General features: G+C 36.5%; 1 protein-coding gene across 10 annotated transcripts in view; it reads left to right on the top strand.

Annotated features, from left to right (window-relative positions):
* Positions 1 to 19,812, top strand: part of DNM3 (dynamin 3) — a 569,430-nt gene that overhangs the window by 394,127 nt on the left and 155,491 nt on the right. For all 10 annotated transcript variants that reach the window (XM_060296333.1, XM_060296364.1, XM_030875472.2 and 7 more), the window contains one exon: positions 14,693 to 14,802. In XM_060296333.1, the coding sequence (XP_060152316.1) occupies positions 14,693 to 14,802 (110 nt within the window). The remainder of the gene's footprint in view (positions 1 to 14,692; positions 14,803 to 19,812) is intronic.

The following is a 19,812-nucleotide window of genomic DNA, read 5'->3' as shown; positions in this document are numbered from 1 at the left end:
GGGTTTTCTGGTCCAGGCTTGGACTAGGCAGGTACATACTGGAATGATTTAAGGGCAACCCAAGGATCTCAGGCCTACCAGGTGGCCAAAGCACTTGAATGACTCAGTCCTTTCAGGTGAAAGGATTGAAGTACCCAATTTAAATGCAAAAATATTTCCTGGGAGGGACTTCCCTGGGGGTCCAGTTGTTCAGACTTTGCCTTCCAATGTAGGTGGTGCCCTTCAATCCCTGGGTTGGGAGCTAAGGTCCCACATGCCTCGTGGCCAAAAAAAAAAAAAAAAACCCAGAACATAAAATGGAAGCAATATTGTAACACATTTAATAAAGACTTTAAAAATGGTCCACATCAAAAAAATCTTTAAAAAACATTTCTAAAAAAAATATTTCCTGGGAAGAATAATTAATAACAATTGATTTTCTAGCGACATTAATTTATTATAAATGTAATTGTGCATGAAACAAAGCCTAGCAGAAGGAGGCAGAGTAGAGGTGAGTTTGATATCATCATAAATCAGCGTGTATTAAGTATCTACTAGTATCAGCGATCTACGGGGATAAACAGATTTCCCCACTCTTGGCTTTTAAAATCTAGTTGGTAATATACAGGACAAATGGAGTGAGAGGGGGATCTTTCTTGGGACATAGCAGAGGGAGAAATTTACAAACTAGGCAGCAGCAAAGCAGCCAGCCCAGGCCATCTTGGTGTGGAATCCACAGAGAAGAGAAACTGCCTAAATGGAAGATGTTTGGAGAAAGAAAACAAGCCTTTCCTACTTTTTAGTTTCCTAGTCAGTCTTGAGACTCCTGCTTATTTTTTTTGAAGTATCATAATATATCTGTAATAAAAAGTAGATGATTCTTCAATATTGAATTTCATTTTTGTATTTCCTTCAGAACTTGCACTCCCTCCAAGTAATTTCCTTGATCTATTTGGTACAATCCATCGTGGGAGTGAAGGAGAGGAATTAGTATCACCCCTTAGCCTGTAGTCGCATTTCCTCTCTCTGGATATGGACATAGTCCGACAGTTCTGGGTTTCTTACAAACCTTGCTTGAATAAGAACGCAGAGTTGAAAGTTGTTGATATTGTTTCACTGCTTGTCACCCTCCTGGCTTGATATTGTTCATGTGATAAATACAGTGTTTAATGTGTGTTTATCTACTGGGCATGTAATTAACTCATTTCCCTCATAGTTCTATAGCTTACAAGTGTAAAAGCTTACTATTGTAAGTATGTTGAAGAAACACCCACCTTCTGTTTTTGTTGGTGGGAAGATGATGGCTAATAAAGTGTCCCCAAGGAAAGGTAAACAAACATTAGGAATCCCTAAATGCACAGACCTCTGCATGATCTCATTTAATCATCACACCCCCTATGAAGCAAGAATTATCACCTCTATATAGAGGTAAAATAAGGCTTAGAGAAATCAAGTAATTTGCCTGGGTTCACATGGCTAGTGTCAGAGCTCATATGTGAACCCCTGCGTCTTAATTCCAAACCATGTGTGTCCTTGTCCTTGACTCACTGGTCGTTGTTTCTCAGAGACTGGGGATAGGGCCACCTGTGCATGCAGTGAAAGCAGAAAGCACTTCTAGCTTAGGTAGCTTTTGGTTTCTTTTGGTTCCTTCTACAGGTCACTTCACTCTCCCTTTCTCTGTCTTCCCCCCACCTGCTCCTTTCTGTTTCTCTGTGCTACTTTTGTTCTTCATCACCCTTCCCCAAGAAAGCAGTGGGCAAGCTAGGATTAGGATTGATGGAGAAGAACTATTCCACTTCTTTTTCCCTTGTCCAAAGCTTGTTTCTGGGTGGACATGTGTTTGAGCCAATAGCAGTACACAGGCCACCAGCTGTGCTCAGAGCAATCCAGCCAAATGTCATTTTAAGTCCAGGACTGCATCTCAGAAGGCACATGGAAGGGCCCCCTTTTTCCCTGTTCCCATCTTGAGCCTACACTCCCTGGAACACAGGGAGAAGGGCTCTCAGTAAAGTACAGAGGGCATGATACTCAGGTCTCCTTTTCAAACAGTTGTTTCCCTTTCAGAAGGAACCTCATTGAATTATGTTAATATCAGCAGAGGAGTGGGAGGGGTAGCTTAATGGTCAATTCAAAGGACTTCAGAAAAGCTCACTGGTTTGGTTGAATGCTCAGTCCTGTTGCTTTTTTCCTTAGCGCTGCCTCTTTTTGAATGTTGCTTTGCTGAAATGATAGGGGAGAGAGGGAAAAATTGAGCCTTGATTTTTGTCTGAAGCTTGGTGACAAATGATGGGAGTAAAATTTAAACCATTCATCTACTGAGTTCTGGGAATTGTCAGAGGATTTTATTTGTACATGCCTTCCTGACACCCACTTTTCTAAAATAAGTAAAAATGATGCTGAATTCGTAAACAAGTTACTTTTATTGAGTTGAACTTTTACAAATGTATGGGGCATTTAGCCAAAATAACACTTTTATTTAACACAATTGTACTCAAAGGACTATGCATGTAGAATTTTGTACGATTAATATGCACTTGAAAGCGTTACAAAGTAAGCATAATTTCAGAGTTTGTGGGATCTCTTAAATTCACTTTGTAATTTAATGTGCAGCCACAGAAGTCAAAATTGAGGGATATTACCACCAGGAATTTGTATTATATCACATACCTTTTCATGTAAACTAGTCACCATTCCAAACTTGAAACTTTCTCTTTTAAAAAAATATAAATTGTGATGCCTTGGAACACAGAAAGAAGTGAAGAAATGAGACCATTAAACATTTGAAATATGCTAATTTTAAAGTGCTTGCAGTATGTTTTGCCATGCTAAGTAAAGTCCCTATACTTAGCTTACTAGTAGAGAAAATTTAACCCATGAAGTTCACTGTGATTATAGAGGTAGTTGGTAATAGTTTATGAATATACATGCCACCAGGAATTTTTCTTTCTGTTTTATTCACATCATTTGCCTTATTTTGTTTCTTATAAATCTGCTCAAATGCTGTCACCTACCCCCTGAATTTTCAATTCAAAATTTCTCATACAGGTTATTTCTCCTATGTATATAATTTTTCCTAGCTGAAGACTCTTTCCTTGAGTGAAAAGCCCTGGAAATTCATAACTGCATAGCTTTCTCGCTCGCTCTCTCTCACTCACACACACTCACACTCACGCTCACGTTCACATTCACATACTTGCTAATAATCAGTTCATGTAGTTTTTTTAAAACGACTATTAAAATGGGAAATGTTTATTCTTCTACTTTACTGGATATTCATTTTTGCTAAGACATAATAGTACATGATGACTAGATATTGTTACTGTATTTTCAGAGTTCTTAATTATCAACAACAGAATCTACTCTAGCTACTTTAAGTAGCAAAACGTTAATTAAGGGAGATATACTGTTCAAAGAAGCTTTAGGAGGGAAAAATTACAGAAATAGGCTGAGTTTCCAGGAATGGTTCTGCAAATTAAATTTCAGAACCTGGGTTGCCAGAGAGCTGTTTCCTCCACCAATCCGGAGGCAACACAATTAGGAAGCCACCCTATATTATATAGCCTCTGGATTCAGAGCCATAGCACCTCTGCCATGATCCAGGCCAACAAAACAGGTGCCACATCCTCTGCCTCTTTTCAGTGTGACTCACTTCTGAATCAAAGTCTGGCATGAGCACATCAGATTGGCTGAAACTATGTCTCATCTGGAGCCCTCACTGTAAGAGCAAGATTGGGAAGGGAAGGGGAGTTTTGAATTGAACTCAAACATCACAAGGAGGTTGGAATGGGTGTTGAGATAGTCCATCCTCAGAATCCACTTCAGTTAATAGCTGTGATATATATAATCTATGGTGATTCTGTGCCACTCAGCTACTTGGAAATTCTATGTGTGAGTGAGGCTTGCGAAATATAGGATCTCCTTGTAAGGCGATCAGGTAGAAAGCTGGCTTTTTTCTTGAAATGTTAGGATATGGGGCATTTTCTCTGAATCTATTTAGCTTCCCAGAGAACAACAGTCCAATATCCTGCCTGACAGAGGAATAGAAATCCATCTGGTTGCTGGCATTCTGGGGGGAGGGCAGGAAAGGTGACTGAGGGACAGCATTTCAGTATAAAGACTTTCACTAAGTTCTCTTGTTTTTAACCCATGTTTGCTGTCCACCCTGCCTGGTATATCTGGGTCCAAAACTTCTTTTGTATAATCTTTTCTCTAGGGAAAAGCCTCTGGTCTCCTGCTGGGTTTAAGGAATGGGCTGCCATATTTAGAGGGAAGTCATCAGTTGCTCTGTGTACTTCTGTGTATGGCTGTATCTGATCCTGCCCTTTCACTCCCACAACTCCCACAACTGTATCCCTTCATGTGAGGTACCAGGTGCCTCCAAGGGGAAGACAGGACCCAAGTGGGGTGGCTTCTCCTCCATTCTCTCTCCGTGTAGGTGTTAGGAGGTGATAACTCCTATCTGTATGCTAAGTTAATGAATGCTCCTCTGTCTGCTTTCTCTTTTCCAAAGCTTTTGGGAAATCTCTTGTCCACTGTTTCCTCCCCTCCCATTTTCTTTGTCCTTGTGAATCAATATCTGTTTATTCCTTTACTGTTATATAGTGGGTTTGGAGGAGGGAAAGGCTATATATGCATGCAATCAATCTACCATGCTTAACCATTAAGTCCTTTAAATTTATTCTTTAGTGCACTTATTATATCTGTCTTTTACATTGTCAGTGTATGTACAAATATTCATGAATATTGCTTTAAATATAAGGATTAATATAGAGATTAAATATAAACATTTAAGAATAAAATCATTAATGTTCTCACTTTCAAATTATAAAAGTACCTTTTTAATCGGGGGTAAGAGCAGTCCACATTTTGAGGGTATCAGATGTACCTGAAATTATAGGGCAATATATATATACTAAATGAAAAAAAAAAAAAGTGGTAGTGCCCAAGAATGCCATGAGAAGGGAGGAGGGAGCCCTCCAGTGGGCTCTTATGGCCAGACAGGCTTCCTGGAGGAGGTGGAGATTTAACTGGACTCTGAAGAGAGAGAAGGAGCCAGGAAAAAAGCAGTGTCTCCAGTTGGGTAATGACAAGTGTGACTGTATTTCCCTTACCCAGTAGAGATATGCCAGTGTGTAGCTCCATTTAAGGATCTGAGTGAGTGCAGAGGGGGTAGCCATGAAGCCAATAGCATATATAAACCATGAAGTTTTCTTGGGCCTACTAGGACAGCCCATCAAAGGCACACATAGCCAGTTTCTTCAGTGCCCAAGAGGAAAATCTAAAGAAGTACTATTTACTAGCAGTGTGCTGGCTCACAGATGCTATTTACTACTCAAAATGTAATTCTGATTAAAGCAGGGTATTAAAACCCAACTAAAAAGATGGGTAGTTTATGAGTTTCATACTTGTACATCTCTATAGTTATAACTTTTTAATAGCAATAAACACCAAATTTTAGTTTTCAACAGCATGTGGAACTAGTAATCTGGTATTCTCAATATTTTTATAGGCTCTTTTTTCTTTGATATTTTGATTATTTTATGTCAGTCATCATCTCTGAGTCCTTAATCTAGGCAAAGCACCATGCCAGCCTATGAGGGAACTCAGGCATATGTGCATTCAACACTTTGTAGAATGTCAACTATGCAACCAAAAGTAAGAAGGAAGCAGTTGCTTCCCTCAAAGACTTGATGCTTTGATGGGGAAGTCAGGATATAGTTATAGTGTAGCAAGGGAGCAAGATACATCGAATAACAAAAATAATTTAAAAAGGTAATAATGGTAATGGGTTCACTCTTTCCCTTAGGAGTTTACCTGGTAGTTGGAAAGGCAGAACATACACACACTTAGATGAAACATTTGGACACTTAGAAAATAAGACAAAAGTACAAAGTAATGTAGTACAAACCAAGCACACAAGTTCTGTCAAGGGATCAGACTTGGGTGGGAGGAATCCCGGAAATGGTACAGGAGGCCTGCGTGCCGTGCCTGGCCATAGCAGGAGCTTGTGGTGGTTCAGGAGCACTGCATACTTGGGTGAGTTTTTGGTGGGCACATCAAAGTGCCCAATCAGGCAGGCAGAGCATGGCAGGAGTGGTTTGAACTGGAAGGATTTGCTAGATTGTATCCATGGTTCTGAGAGATGCTGTTTGCTCAGTTAGAAGTCACAGGGAGCTACATGGAGCTGCTTGGTGTAGTGGACTTAAAGGGGTGAGACGAATCAAGTTCCAGGCAGACTGGAAGTGAGAGCAGAGCCCTGGCACTGTGGGAACATCTGGAGAATAAGACGAGTAGGTGAACCAGACTCTGGAAGAGGGATCTGGAGATCCAGGCCTGTGTACTAGAGTCCTTAGTCATTGCAGCTGCATTTCTTAGGGCGAGAGGATGAGTCTTAATGGGCAGGTTTCTCATATCCCCACTCCTGCTTCAATTGAGGACCTACACTTTTTAATCTACTTAATGTAATGGGCTTCAGTGTCAGAATTTTTTTAAAGGATCCCACTGATTTGAAAATAATACGTCTACAAATAGGGTGGGGAAGGAAAAGAAGACAGAAGAATGAGACCTATAATACTTGAAGAAAAAATGTACATTGAGCTAGATGGAGTAATCTTTTGCAGGAATTTTGAGGGGAGAGAAACAGAGTGGCAAATAGGCAGCAGTATTTCTAGTGGAGGAAATAGTATAGATGAAGACAAGATATGATTGGATATGTTCTGTGTGGAAAGTGAAAATACATTGACTTCCAGGAAAGCAGGAGTCCTGTGGTTGGTGCAGTGGGTATGTTGAAGAATTAGAATTTACTCTGAAGGGAAATACAGTGTCATCTTGGAAAATGAGGTGAGGTGAGGGTGGAAACATGATGAGTATGTATGCTTTCATAATTCTTGTGTCAGTTATTTAAAGCATGAAAGGTTTATGTTAATTTATGAGGGCATCACAATTTTCTTGGCCCTGATCCCCACCCAGAAACCCAGGATAAAGTCTCCAGTTTCCCTGTTTGCAAACATTCTGGTCATAGTGTGTCAAGGAGAAAAGAAAACATTGTCAGGGAAAAAATATTGATCAACATCATTGTCTCTTGAGCAGCAAGCAAATTATAATAATTGAGTATCCCACAGTATCTCATGAGTTTTCAGGATTCTGCAAAAGCATTTATAGCCCCTGGATGAGGGATTTTTTCAGCTTGGACTGATCTGTGGGCTACTGCCCTGTTTTTGGACCAGGTTCTCGGTCGCTTCATCATATTGTCTCCTACTGTAGCTGGCACTGCAGTACCCACTCTGTGCCCTACACACATCGTCGGTGCTGTTGTGTCCTACGAATGCCGCATTCATTGCTAGCAGAATGGTGCAGCACTGAGGGAGGACAAATATATGTCAGGTTCTCAATAAGAGAAGAGACGTTTAACAAATTAGGAGTATACAATATGGCAAATGTGATAATAGAGAATGCACATGAAATATTATTGAGTATGAGAAGAGGAGTGGTCAAAACCAGGAATCTTTGCTCTACTGAAGCACAGCTATTCTCAGCAACATGGTATATTCTGTTAGTCTGTCATGGAATCTGTTTCTAATCTGATTATTTATTAGCCTGAGAAATTGCCATGATGTTTTAAAATGTTAGAGCAAGGCAGTGAAGAATTATAACAAATCTCACATATTTAAAAAATAAATTTGGAACCATTATTACATATTTCAAAGATATATTTGGTGCCTTTACTGGCTTTTTAAAATAGTTTTCTCTTGTCTTTTATAATCTAGTCTCTTTTATGTTCTGTCAATTTTTAAAACTTTATATCAGTTCTTACCTCTTAAGAGCAGCATATCTGCTGCATTTTGTTTTTTGTACTGTTTTGAAGTATATTGGATTGTCACAGTATATTTATATGTTTAGGCCATGAGATTTTTTTATTAATCAAATCAAGTATGTTGGTCTAGGTTAGTAAAATTTCACTTAATAAACTATATGATACTAAGCAAAACACTTAAATTAATTCAAAATCAATCTTTGAGGAATTTAAAATAAATTTTCATATCACATCTGGTTAGATCATTTTTAACATAATAGTATAGGTAGACATAATAGTAAAAATAGTATAGGTACACCATAAGAGTAAAATTCCATCATTTTGGTATTTATTTGTAATGCATCATCAACAATCAAAGGTTTGCTAAGCAACATCTGTATATGCAGCAGTGTAATAACTGTTAAATGTAAACACAAAAGAATTATAACACAGTCCTTGCCTTCAAGGAGCTTCCAATCTACTTGAAGAAGAAAACGGAACATAAATAAGGAATGGCATTCCATATAGCCTATGACAAAAATTATGGGAAATTTGAGAGCTATACAGAGATCTATGACTTGTTGTAATCAGAGTAGACTTCATGGAGGAGGTGGCACTTGACATAAATTTCAAGGCCACTAGTATTTGCCTTCTTGCTGAGAAGAGGCATTCCTAGCGAGTAGAAGCAATACAAACAAAGGCATAGGTAAAAATAAGCACAGCGGTCAGCCTAAACTTTATAAAAGTTTAATGATCAAAAGCAATGCCAATCAGTTAAGTATCTTATACAGGTTTTTTTTCCCATAGAATTTTTATTTGATTCTCAAAATATATGTGGCTATCAATATTTTTATGCAGTATTTGGCTTTGGTTATCTGACATTCTAAAGTCAATTCAACAAATATTTATAATATATGCTATGTAAATTTCAGTGACCACTATGCTAAGTATATGTGGAAATGAGGAAGGATTTGTGATCTTATCCTTGAAGATTTTGTTGCCTTATTAGTGAGAATGATGCAGAAATAAAATGATTCAATGTAGTCATCAAACCAAGGCCACTCAAATATTCCCCAAGTTATAAAACTCTCTACCTATGAGTCACCAATTGTATGAAAGACTTTCCAATCCTTTGCATATGCAGGAGCTATTCCTCCACACACCAAACCCTCTCCTCATACCCACTGTAGCTCCTTCTAGCAACCAAGTTATATTGATGGTGCTCTGCCAGCTAAAGGTTATCATTGGGCACTTGCTGACCCCACATCTGTCCCTCATTGATCCTTTTGTTTCCTTTCAAAGTCAGTGAACACGTACTGTGGGGCTATATCTTAATTCCCACCTCCCTCCAACTTGATTCCTCTGCATTTACCACTCATAGTTTAGTTACTTCCACCTCAGACCAAACTCTTTCACACATTAATGCCTCCCTTTTTCGGCCTATTCTATTTCTCCTCTTTCTTCTAACTCTTACCAAGTTAGTGCAAGGAAAAAACACACTCTCTCTCATATTCCCTCTCTCTTTGAACAAAGAATCCCTGTCATCTTTGATGCCTCCCATACAAATAGTGCTGGTAACCACCTTATACTGAGAAAAGGAAAGGTACCATGTTTCAAAATGAAGAAAATAATGGTGTTGAATGAGTGACATCAGCTTCTGAAGCTCTTGAAAATATACAGAAATTTCTTTATGAATCTCCATTAAAAAATCTTTCTCTAGAATTTTGCAAATGCTTCCTCCAAAATGTCTATTAAAGGTAAAATGTTTAAAATATCAAATTCTATTTCTTATTTATTTACAAATATTACAAAAAGCATTCTCTATTTTTCTCTTTTCTTTGCAAATGTAACCTACTTGAACAATAAAATTTACTGAACATTCTGAGTTCCAAATGAAAAACTTTGACAGAAATTTTTTAATGTAATGCATTTACAAGATGAGGGTGTCTCATATAAGGTATACAGCATACCTCATTTTATTGTGCTTCACTTTATTGCTCTTCTCAGATAATGTGTTTTTTTACAAATTGAAGTTTTGTAACAACCCTACCTTGTCAGATGATGGTTAGTGTTTTTAAGCAACACAGTACTTTTAAATAAAGGTAAGTACGTTGTTTTTTTAGACATAATGCTATTCCACATTTAATAGACTACCGTATAGTGTAAACATAACTTTTATAGCATTGGGAAACCAAAAAAAATCATTTGACTTGCTTTATTGTGATATTTGCTTTATTGCGGTGGTCTGGAACTAAACCTGTAATATCTCCAAGGTATGCCTATAATTTAAAAATTAATAGAATAAGCAATACCTATTGTATGAATTGAAAGGAGAGAGATGGGGAAGTGACACAGAGAGACAGACAATTAAAAACCTGGGAAAACTTTTTGCACAGAATATAGAAACTTGAGCTGGACTCTAAATAGTAAACTGGTATGATAGGGAGAAGTTGACAGGGTGTCTCAAGCTGGGAAAAGACTGTTGGCAAATGTGTTTTTGGTTGAAATGGAGACTTCCTATGGAAGAGTAAAGGAGATATTGACAAATAAGGATCGGACCAATTTGTAGGTGTTTTTCAATTTCACATTAAGGAGTTTCATGGAATTTCTTCCGTAAGTAATGGAGAGCTATGAACGTTTTGAAGGACTGTAATGAATTTGACAGGGTGGTTTAAGAAAATTGCCCTCCCTGGTGATGTTAGAGGAATTAGAAGACTAGAAAGGAGGCCATTTATAACTGCATGCTTGTGAGATGCCAGGGACCTGGATTAATGTAGTGGGAGTGTCAAACAATGGGAGTTCTGACAAATGCTTCAAACACAATGCAGCATAGTCTTGATGTAATAAAGGAGGTGAAGGAAGACAATACATCATAAATGATAGTGAGGTTTCAGACTGGGTGACTGGGAGAATGGTAAATACACCTGATGGCAGAAAGGTGTATTTATCAATTTTCAAGAGGAAAATTGAATGGATGAGAGGAAGGAAAGTGATGATAGGTACATGGGCTCATCACTGCCAATAGAAAGTTAATGTGAGTCAAGTATGCCATTTAAAATTGTCTAGCAGCCACATTCAAAACAGTAAAAATAAACAGATGAAATTATGTTTAATAATACTTTATTTACCCCAATATATTCAAAGTATTATCATTTCAACATATAATCCATATAAAAGTATTAATGATATAGTTTGCATTCTTTTTTTCATACTAAATCTTTGAAATCTGGTTTGAGGTTAACACTTAAAGCACATCCCAATTTGACTCGCTACATTTCAAATACTTGGTAGTCCCCTTAGCTAGAGGCTACCATATTGAACACTGCATTATGTTTAGGCAGTTTAATGGAGTTAAAAAGAATATGTAGCAAATGTCTCAATTAAGCTGGTGCTAAGATTCACTATGTTTTGGAAATTATAATTCTGTTTTTCCTTTCTCCTCCTCTATTTCTTTTGTTTATTTTAGGTATTTCATATTCAAGATGTTCTTTTAGCAGAATGTCATACTTTCCCAAAAGCACCAAGAATTTTAGAAATATCCACAATATGTCATTTCATTGCTCTCTCATTTAATTCTCCATTTGACTTATAACTTTAATTAAACAAATCAGTCTGAATCTTCTTTTTCTTCCATTTTTGTCAGTCTTAAAACTCTTCTAGTGGGAAGCAGCCGCATAGCACAGGGAGATCAGCTCGGTGCTTTGTGACCACCTAGAGGGGTGAGATAGGGAGGGTGGGAGGGAGATGCAAGAGGGAGGAGATATGGTGATATATGTATATGTATAGCTGATTCATTTTGTTATAAAGCAGAAACTAACACACCATTGTAAATTATACTCCAATAAATTGGACATATAAACTCCAATTATGCTCCAATAAAGATGTTAAAAAAAATACAGTAGTGTACAGACATTTTTCCAAATAAGACATACAGATGGCCAACAAGTACATGAAAAGGTATTCAACATCACTAATTATCAGGGAAATGCAAATCAAAACCACAAGGAGATATCACCTCACACCTGTTAGAATGGCTGTCATCAAGAAGACATGATAACAAGTGGTGGCAAGAATGTGGAGAAAAGGAACACTTATGTACTATTAATGGGAATATAAATTATGGAAAATAGTATGGAGGTTCCTTAAGAAATTAAAAATAGAACTACCTTATGATCCAGCAATCCCACTTCCGGGTATATATCCAAAGAAATGAAAACAGAATCTTGAAGAGATAGCTGCACTCCCATATTTATTGCAGCATTATTCACAATAGCCAAGTTATGGAAAAAACCTAAGTGACAGCTGATGGGTGAATGGATAAAACACATATGGTATACACAGACAATGGAATATTATTCAACCATGAGAAAGAAGGAAATCCTGCCATTTGCAACAACATGGGTGGACTTTAAGGGCATTATGCTAAGTGAAATAAGTCAAAGTAAGAGAAAATAATATAGGATATCACTTATTTGTATAATCTTAAAGAGTGAAACTCAGAAACGGAGAGTAGAATGGTGGTTACCAGGGGTGGGGGTGTGGAAAAAATAGGGAGACATTGGTCAGAGGGCACAAACTTCCACTTACAAGACAAATAAGTTCTAGCAATCTAATGTACAGCATAGTGATTATAGTTAATAATACTGTATTCTTAACTTGAAAGATGCTAAGACAGTAGATCTTATATATTCCCACCACAAAAAAAAATGGTAATTATGTGAGATGATGAAGGCATTGGCTAAAGCTATGGTAGTGATCATTTTGCAATATATGTTTATCAAATCAACATGTTGTATACCTTAAAGGTACACAATGTTATATGTCAATTACATCTCAATAAAACTGGAAAAATAAAAATAACTCTTGATTATGAAATAATTTAGCAATATGTCCTCAAAACTCTTAGATAAATGACATTTAGTCCTTTGGAAATGAAACTACATTTTTAATATTTCTCTGTCTGCATATGTGTGTATTTCTCCAGTGTTTAATATCTGATGTAAACTTGCTGGAGTTCTGGTCTTCACTATATGCTAAAGAATGCAGTACAAAAGGGAGCCTACTTCTATAGAAAACATGCCAAGGACATTGTATTCCATCTTTACAATGAAATGCAGATTTTCCATTAAAGGCGAATCCATCATTTCAAAAGGTTGAATAGGATGATGCATTAAAAAAATCCAGCTGCTTAAATTTAGGGCATTGAAAAACAACCAGTAAAAAAAATGTTCCCTGCGTCTCAAACATTTTCATTTGATTATGTATTGGGTAGCTTTTCATTCAGTCTGTGATCTTGCCTCTTAGAATGCTATCTTAAAATAGTCTGACAAGTCTTTCAAACAAGTTAGACCCAACTATAATGCTTCATTTATGTAAATTATGTATTTTGCTATTTAGAATATCCTTGTGTTTGCTAATATACTGTTAATTTTTGTACAAGAAACACTGGAATCTTCTTACAGTGCTTTGCTTTTTCATGTTTATTCTTGGGCTTCTCTCACTGCCATTCAGTTTCTTTTATGTTTTTGTTTTGTTTTGTTTTGCTATCTTCTTTGAAGACCTTGTCTGCCAGGACAGCCATTTTGTTCTCCAACCAGCTTCCTTCAACTTCTTGAGTCATCTATTTCTCTATGCCTCACTATTCTAAAGTGCTCTGCCCAACTTTCCCTGATTAATTTAGGAGTGAGAAGTGGCAAAGCCAGTGGTAGTTCTTGCAATAACACTCTCTGATGTCTGTAGAGAGTGTGGTCCCCACAAGCAGGCTAGGGAGCATGGAAGAGTTCTGCCCCACACTACTGAGCCTAGACCAATTCTCAAGCAAGAGCTGGAGGAGCTTCAGGAACAAAAAGGCTTATGTCAAGCATATCTGTATGGTACATGTATTTCCCACAGGCATTAATAGCTGTTTATTAAAAGTCATGGCTAGATCTCCATGCTCTCCTCCTCTGGAGTCTGGGCCTGGTTTTTCTCAGGACTGTCACCCGAGATATACAGAGGACTACTGTTTAACAAGGACTGTGCAAAAGTGCCCCAGGTAATAGATATCGACTAGGTTTCTTAAACTGAGTATTCGGCTCTCTACTATTATACTGGTTGTTAGGCATTTATGCATATGATAATATTGTCCCTGGGCCAGTCCTTAAAAGTAAATGTTTCTAATAATTCTTTGGCATCCAATATGTTTTGTTTTACCAAGATTAGTTTGGTCCCATTTGCAGACCTCCCCTCTCAAATGTGCATTTTCTTCCTAAAGTGTTGTTAATTTTAAGAGAATTTGTTCTAGTTAATATTAGTTCACTTCTAATGGGTTCTTTTTTTCTCAAAGAGTTTGACAATTTAATGGAATCATTTCTTTCTGGACCCACATTTTATTCTAGACTCAAAGGAAGGAAGTATTTTCTGTGCTTTATCATAGTTTATAGGTGGTATTTCATACTAGGGTCCTTGTGCTTCCAGGCTCTTGCCAGCTCTGGCTATCAAAACTGCTTAGGCTGCAAATAAAATATGAAATGAAATCCATCTGGCATTTCTCATTGAATTAGGACCAGAACATTTTTGTTAAATATTAACAGATGGCTAAATTTTTAATATCAAACTAACATTTTAAAACATCTAAGGGGACCCACATGAGGAAGAAAGGATAGAGGACCATGTGTTTTCTCCATCCCTGAGCCCTTCCTTCCTCTGCACTTTCCCTCCCCTCATTCTTCTGACCCACGTGTTGAGAACCATTGGAGTCTCCTATCTCAGATAATTTTTGTTCCTTGGTAGCTGGTATCAAAGTAATGTGTGATGCTATCAAAATATTCTAATTAAATGTTGACCAACTCAGATGATGTGTTGCTATGGGCATGCTTCAAGATCTTTTATTAAAGCCAATTCTCTCTCTCTTTCTCTCTCTCTCTCTCTCTCTCTCTCTAGGAAAAAGAAAAGAAGTATATGCTTCCCTTGGACAACCTGAAAGTTCGGGATGTGGAAAAAAGCTTTATGTCTAGCAAGCACATCTTTGCACTCTTTAATACCGAACAAAGGTAAGGAAATGAAGCAACTTTTGTCGTCACATTGTCTTTCCTTGAATTTCTACATGATCCAGAGACCATATTTGCAAGATTTCTTTTGCTCCCACCTTGAAATTTGTCAAGTCTTCAGTTTTCCTTTTGTTTATTTTGTATTTTTAGCTTTTACCATAGGTTGTGGATTCAAAAGATTTAAACTTAGAATAAGGAGGATCTTCAAGTATTAATTAATTTTTTTCCAGCAGGCACCCATGTCATGCTGCTTCCATTCTTAAATTACATTTTGTTACTTTAAAGTCTTCCTTGTCCTGAATTTATTGTTTACATACTTATAAATAAATTACTCAGCTATAATTTTTAATGGTCTCTGTCTAGCATGGATGAATATCACTTAAGACCTTCTCCTATGTATTATGACTCAATTCTTGCATTGGTGAATAGAATTATTCAGTTAATGTGAATATAAATATATTGTTCTTTACAGTTTTTCAAAGCACTCTCTACCTTCATTGCCTGGTTTTTGTAACAATTGTCTGTGAGGTAAAAGATAGAGTACTGTGGTTACCATTTCCTAAATTAGAAATGTAGCTCAGAGACTTTCTTAAGATCACAAAATTAGCCCTGAATTTTGGGCTGACTCTCATGGAGTGCCATGGTTGTTCACTGAAACTAAGCAGTAAAGTTAAGTAAACAAATGGGGAGGCGACAGAGAATTGGATAGAGAGATGTAAAAAGGCTACAACTAGGCAAAAATAATAAAGGAGATCTTTTCCAAATGGAATTGTTATAGGAACAAGCTAATTAATTTCTATGAGTCAGTTATTAGGAGACTGAGTCTCTAGGTGGCAGGATCTAATTTTAACCCATATCTCAAAGCCTTTTATCTTTATTTAGCAATGAATGAAGTTCCTTGATTAGGTTCAATGACTGGTCCAGGGTCAATCACACAGTAAATCAAAAAAAAAAAAAAAAAAGCCGTTCTTCCTACATTCCCAGTCAGTTGCTCAGAGTGACTCATTATACAAAAATACTTAGAAAAACCACAAGAGTGAGCATTTAAAGAATCAAGGGAAAAGAAAATTAAATACAACTCCCTACCAGATACTGTGATGGGGTTTTATTAAAGACTTAGTATTGTTTTTGAGAGCAGCTTGTAAAAAGACACTGAAAATGATAAAGAAGAAAAAGGTTTCCTGGAGAGAGCAGTAGAGTGTCTTCCACTAGGGCAAAGCTCAGTACTGTTTACATACCTTCCTCAGAGCAGTGGGGAGATGGGAGGTCCTAAAGGAATCTTCAGGGGTATGCTCAGCCTTCTTGTCTGGATGCAGAGCGGGGAGTATGATTACCACACAGGAGGTCAAACTAAATTTGAATCCTTGATCAACCTAGAAAGTTCAGGTTATAAAAGGGCTGAGTACAAAGTAAAAAAATCAGACAACGGTAAAGCATCTATTTAGACAAATACAACTATGGATTTTAAAGACAGCAAAAAACACAAATATAAGAAAACTCTGGGATTCTAAAAATCTAGGTATTCTGGAATTCTAGACTTGTCAGAAGGTATTGAACTCTTCAACCACTTCTCAAGACCTCTGTGTGTGCAAGAATGTCCCATCTACAGGCACATTTGCCATTTGTCTTTTCCTCTGAAATCTTGATTATTTTCAATTATTTTTGTACTGGCTAGGCCCTCCAGTACAATGTTAAAGCACAATTGGGCATCTTTGTTTTGTTTCTGATTTTAAGGAAAATTATTTCACAACTTTATGGACTTTAAGCACTTTCTTAAGGTACCTGGTATCAGGTAAAGAAGATTCCCTGGGTTCCGAGTTGCTAAGGTTTCTGTTTTAATCATGGATGGGTGTTTAACTCTTTTAAGTGCTTTTTTTGCCTCTGTGATTTTCTTCTTTAATCCGTTCATGTGGTGAAATATATTAATAGACCTTCTTATTGTAAACCATCCTTGATCTCCTGGGATTAAACCTAAATTAAATTATGATGTTTTATTATCTATTATGTGTTCCTGGCTTAAGTTTGCCAGCATTTTATTTAGACTTTTGCATCTATGTTCAAAAGTGAAATTGGCCCATAAATGTTCTTTTCTGTACTTTCCCTGCCTGGTTTTCATATCAAGGTTCTGTTAGCTTCATAATTGAAGTGGAAATAAGTTCTTATTTTTCTTTGGAACACTTTGTGTAAGGTAGGGATTAACTGTTAACTGATTGGTAGATCTCACCTGTAAAATCATCCAGCCCTGTGGACAGTTTTGATAAGTAGACTTTTGACTAGTGATTTAATAATTATAGATTTGTTCAGGTTTTCTGTTTTTCTCCATGAGTCAGTTTAGACAAATTATATACTTTTTTAGGAAATGTCATTCTGTTCATTTTAACATATATTAGCATCAAGTATTTCTTAACATTCTATTTTTACAAATCTCTGCTGTATGTGAAATATGACCCCTTTTTATTTCTGATATTAAGCCTTACTTTTTTTTAACTTGATCACTCTTTCCAGAGTTGTATCTATTTCCAGAGAACCAGATTTTGATTTTGATCCTCAATTGTATATATTTTGTCTATTTCAAGAATTTCTGCTCCCTTCTTCATTTCCTAACTTGTATTTTGTGTTTACTTTGTAGCTCTTTTTTTCTAACTTCTTAATTTAGATGTGTTGCTCATCAATTTTTATCCTATTTTTTCCTATATATGCATATAAATGTATAGATTTCCCTCTACATATTTTTTTGCTGCTCACCACAAACTTTGTAATATAATACTTTGTTATCATTAAGTTCTGTTTGCTCCGATCTTCTGTTTCCATAATCTTCATTATGATTTTTTTCTTTGAGTTGTTTAGGACTGTGTTTTATATTTTATAGTGCATGGAATTTTATTGTTTTGCTGTTGGTTTCTAACTTAATTGTATTGTAGTCAGAGAATATGGTCTACCACATGGTGAAATTTCATAAATATTTCATGTATGCTTGAGAAGAATGTATTGATTTAGGAGTATAGGGTTCCATGAGAGTTCTTTGGATTATACTTGTTAATTATATTATCCAATCTCTATAGTTACTATCTTTTTAAATCTTTACTAATGAAAAAACTTAACAAGTATATATTAGGCAGCTGTTACATGCCAGGCACTGGCATATACTTAAAATACATCTTGAATAAAACAGAGAAAGATGATACATTTTAAGATTATATTCTAGAGAGGAGTGTTGGCAAGGAGACAGATAAAAGCCATAATGAATCTTACTTTATAATAGAGTGGTTTTAAAAAAATCACACTTCATGATTGTGAGCTTGATTATTCTAGGAAGTCTGTCAGTTTTTGCTTTATGTATTTTGAGGCCAGTCTAAGAATCTAGTAGATTCTTAGAAGTTTAGAATTGTTGTTTCTTCCTGGTGACCTTTTAAAAAAAAATCATTTTGTGGAAACTCTCTTTATTTCTAACATTGTTCTTTGCCTTAAAATTTATTTTGTCTCATCTTAATATAGCTACACTACCTTTCTTTTGGTTAATATTTACCTGGTTTATCTTTTTTACTTCCTTTTGCCATCAACCTTCCTGTATTTTTATTAAGTGTTTCTCTTATAATAACATGTAGGCAGATTTGTTTCTTTGCTTTTAATCTAATGTGAGATATCTTTCTTTTAACTAGTAAGTTTAGCCCATTTATATTTTTTATTATTATTACTGATTTATTGAATTAATTTGAACATCCTATTTTAGTCTTTCTCTTTACCCTGCCTTTTCTTTTTTTATTATGCAATGTCCATTCAGTGTTCACACTTCCAATTATCTCACAAAAATCATTATTTTTCTAACTATTTAATTTTTTACTTTTTTATTAGAGTATAATTGCTTTACAGTGTTGTGTTATTTCTGCTGTACAATGAAGTGAATCAGCTATATGTATACCTATATCCCCTCCCTCTTGGACCTCCCTCCCACCACCCCCATCCTACCCATCTAGGTCGTCACAGAGCACCTAGCTGGGCTCCCTGTGCTATACAGCAGGTTCCCACTAGCTATCTGTTTTACACATGGTAGTGTATTTATGTCAAACCTAATCTCCCAATTTGTCCCACCCTACCCTTCCCCCACTGTGTCCACATGTCCGTTCTCTATGTCTACGTCTTTACTCCTGCCCTACAAATAGGTTCATCTGTACCATTTTTCTAGATTCCACGTATATGTGTTAATATACGATATTTGTTTGTCTCTTTCTGGTTTATTTCACTCTGTATGACAGACTCTAGGTCTATCCACATCTCTACAAATGACCCAATTGCGTTCCTTTTTATGGCTGAGTACTATTCCATTGTATATATGTACCACATCTTCTTTATCCATTCATCTATCATTGGACATTTAGGTTGTTTCCATGTCCTGGCTACTGTAAATAGTGCTGCAATGTACATTGGGGTACATGTGTCCTTTTGAATTATGGTTTTCTCAGGGTATATGCCCAGTAGTGGGATTGCTGGGTCATATGGTAATTCTATTTTAAGTTTTTTAAGGAAACTCCATACTCCATAGTGGCTGTATCAATTTACATTCCCACCAACAGTGCAAGAGGGTGCCCTTTTCTCCACACCCTCACCAGCATTTATTGTTTGTAGACGTTTTGATGATGGCCATTCTGACCAGTATGAGGTGATACCTCATTGTAGTTTTGATTTGCATTTCTCTAATAATCAGTGAAGTTGAGAATCTTCCATGTGCCTCTTGGCCAGTTGTACGTCTTCGTTGGTGAAATGTCTGTTTAGGTCTTCTCCCCATTTTTTAATTGGGTTGATTTTTTTTTGATATTGAGTTGCGTGAGCTGCTTGTATATTTTGGAGATTAATCCTTTGTCCATTGTTTCATTTGCAAATATTTTCTCCCCGTCTGAAGGTTGTCTTTTCGTCTTGTTTAAGGTTTCCTTTGCTGTGCAAAAGCTTTTAAGTTTCATTAGGTCCCATTTGTTTATTTTTGGTTTTATTTTCATTTCTCTAGGAGGTGGGTAATAA

This window comes from Globicephala melas, chromosome 1, assembly GCF_963455315.2.
Source record: "Globicephala melas chromosome 1, mGloMel1.2, whole genome shotgun sequence".
NCBI classification, from domain to species: domain Eukaryota; kingdom Metazoa; phylum Chordata; class Mammalia; order Artiodactyla; family Delphinidae; genus Globicephala; species Globicephala melas.
Note: the sequence above shows the minus strand (reverse complement) of the source record. Positions and strands in the feature narration are given on the sequence as shown.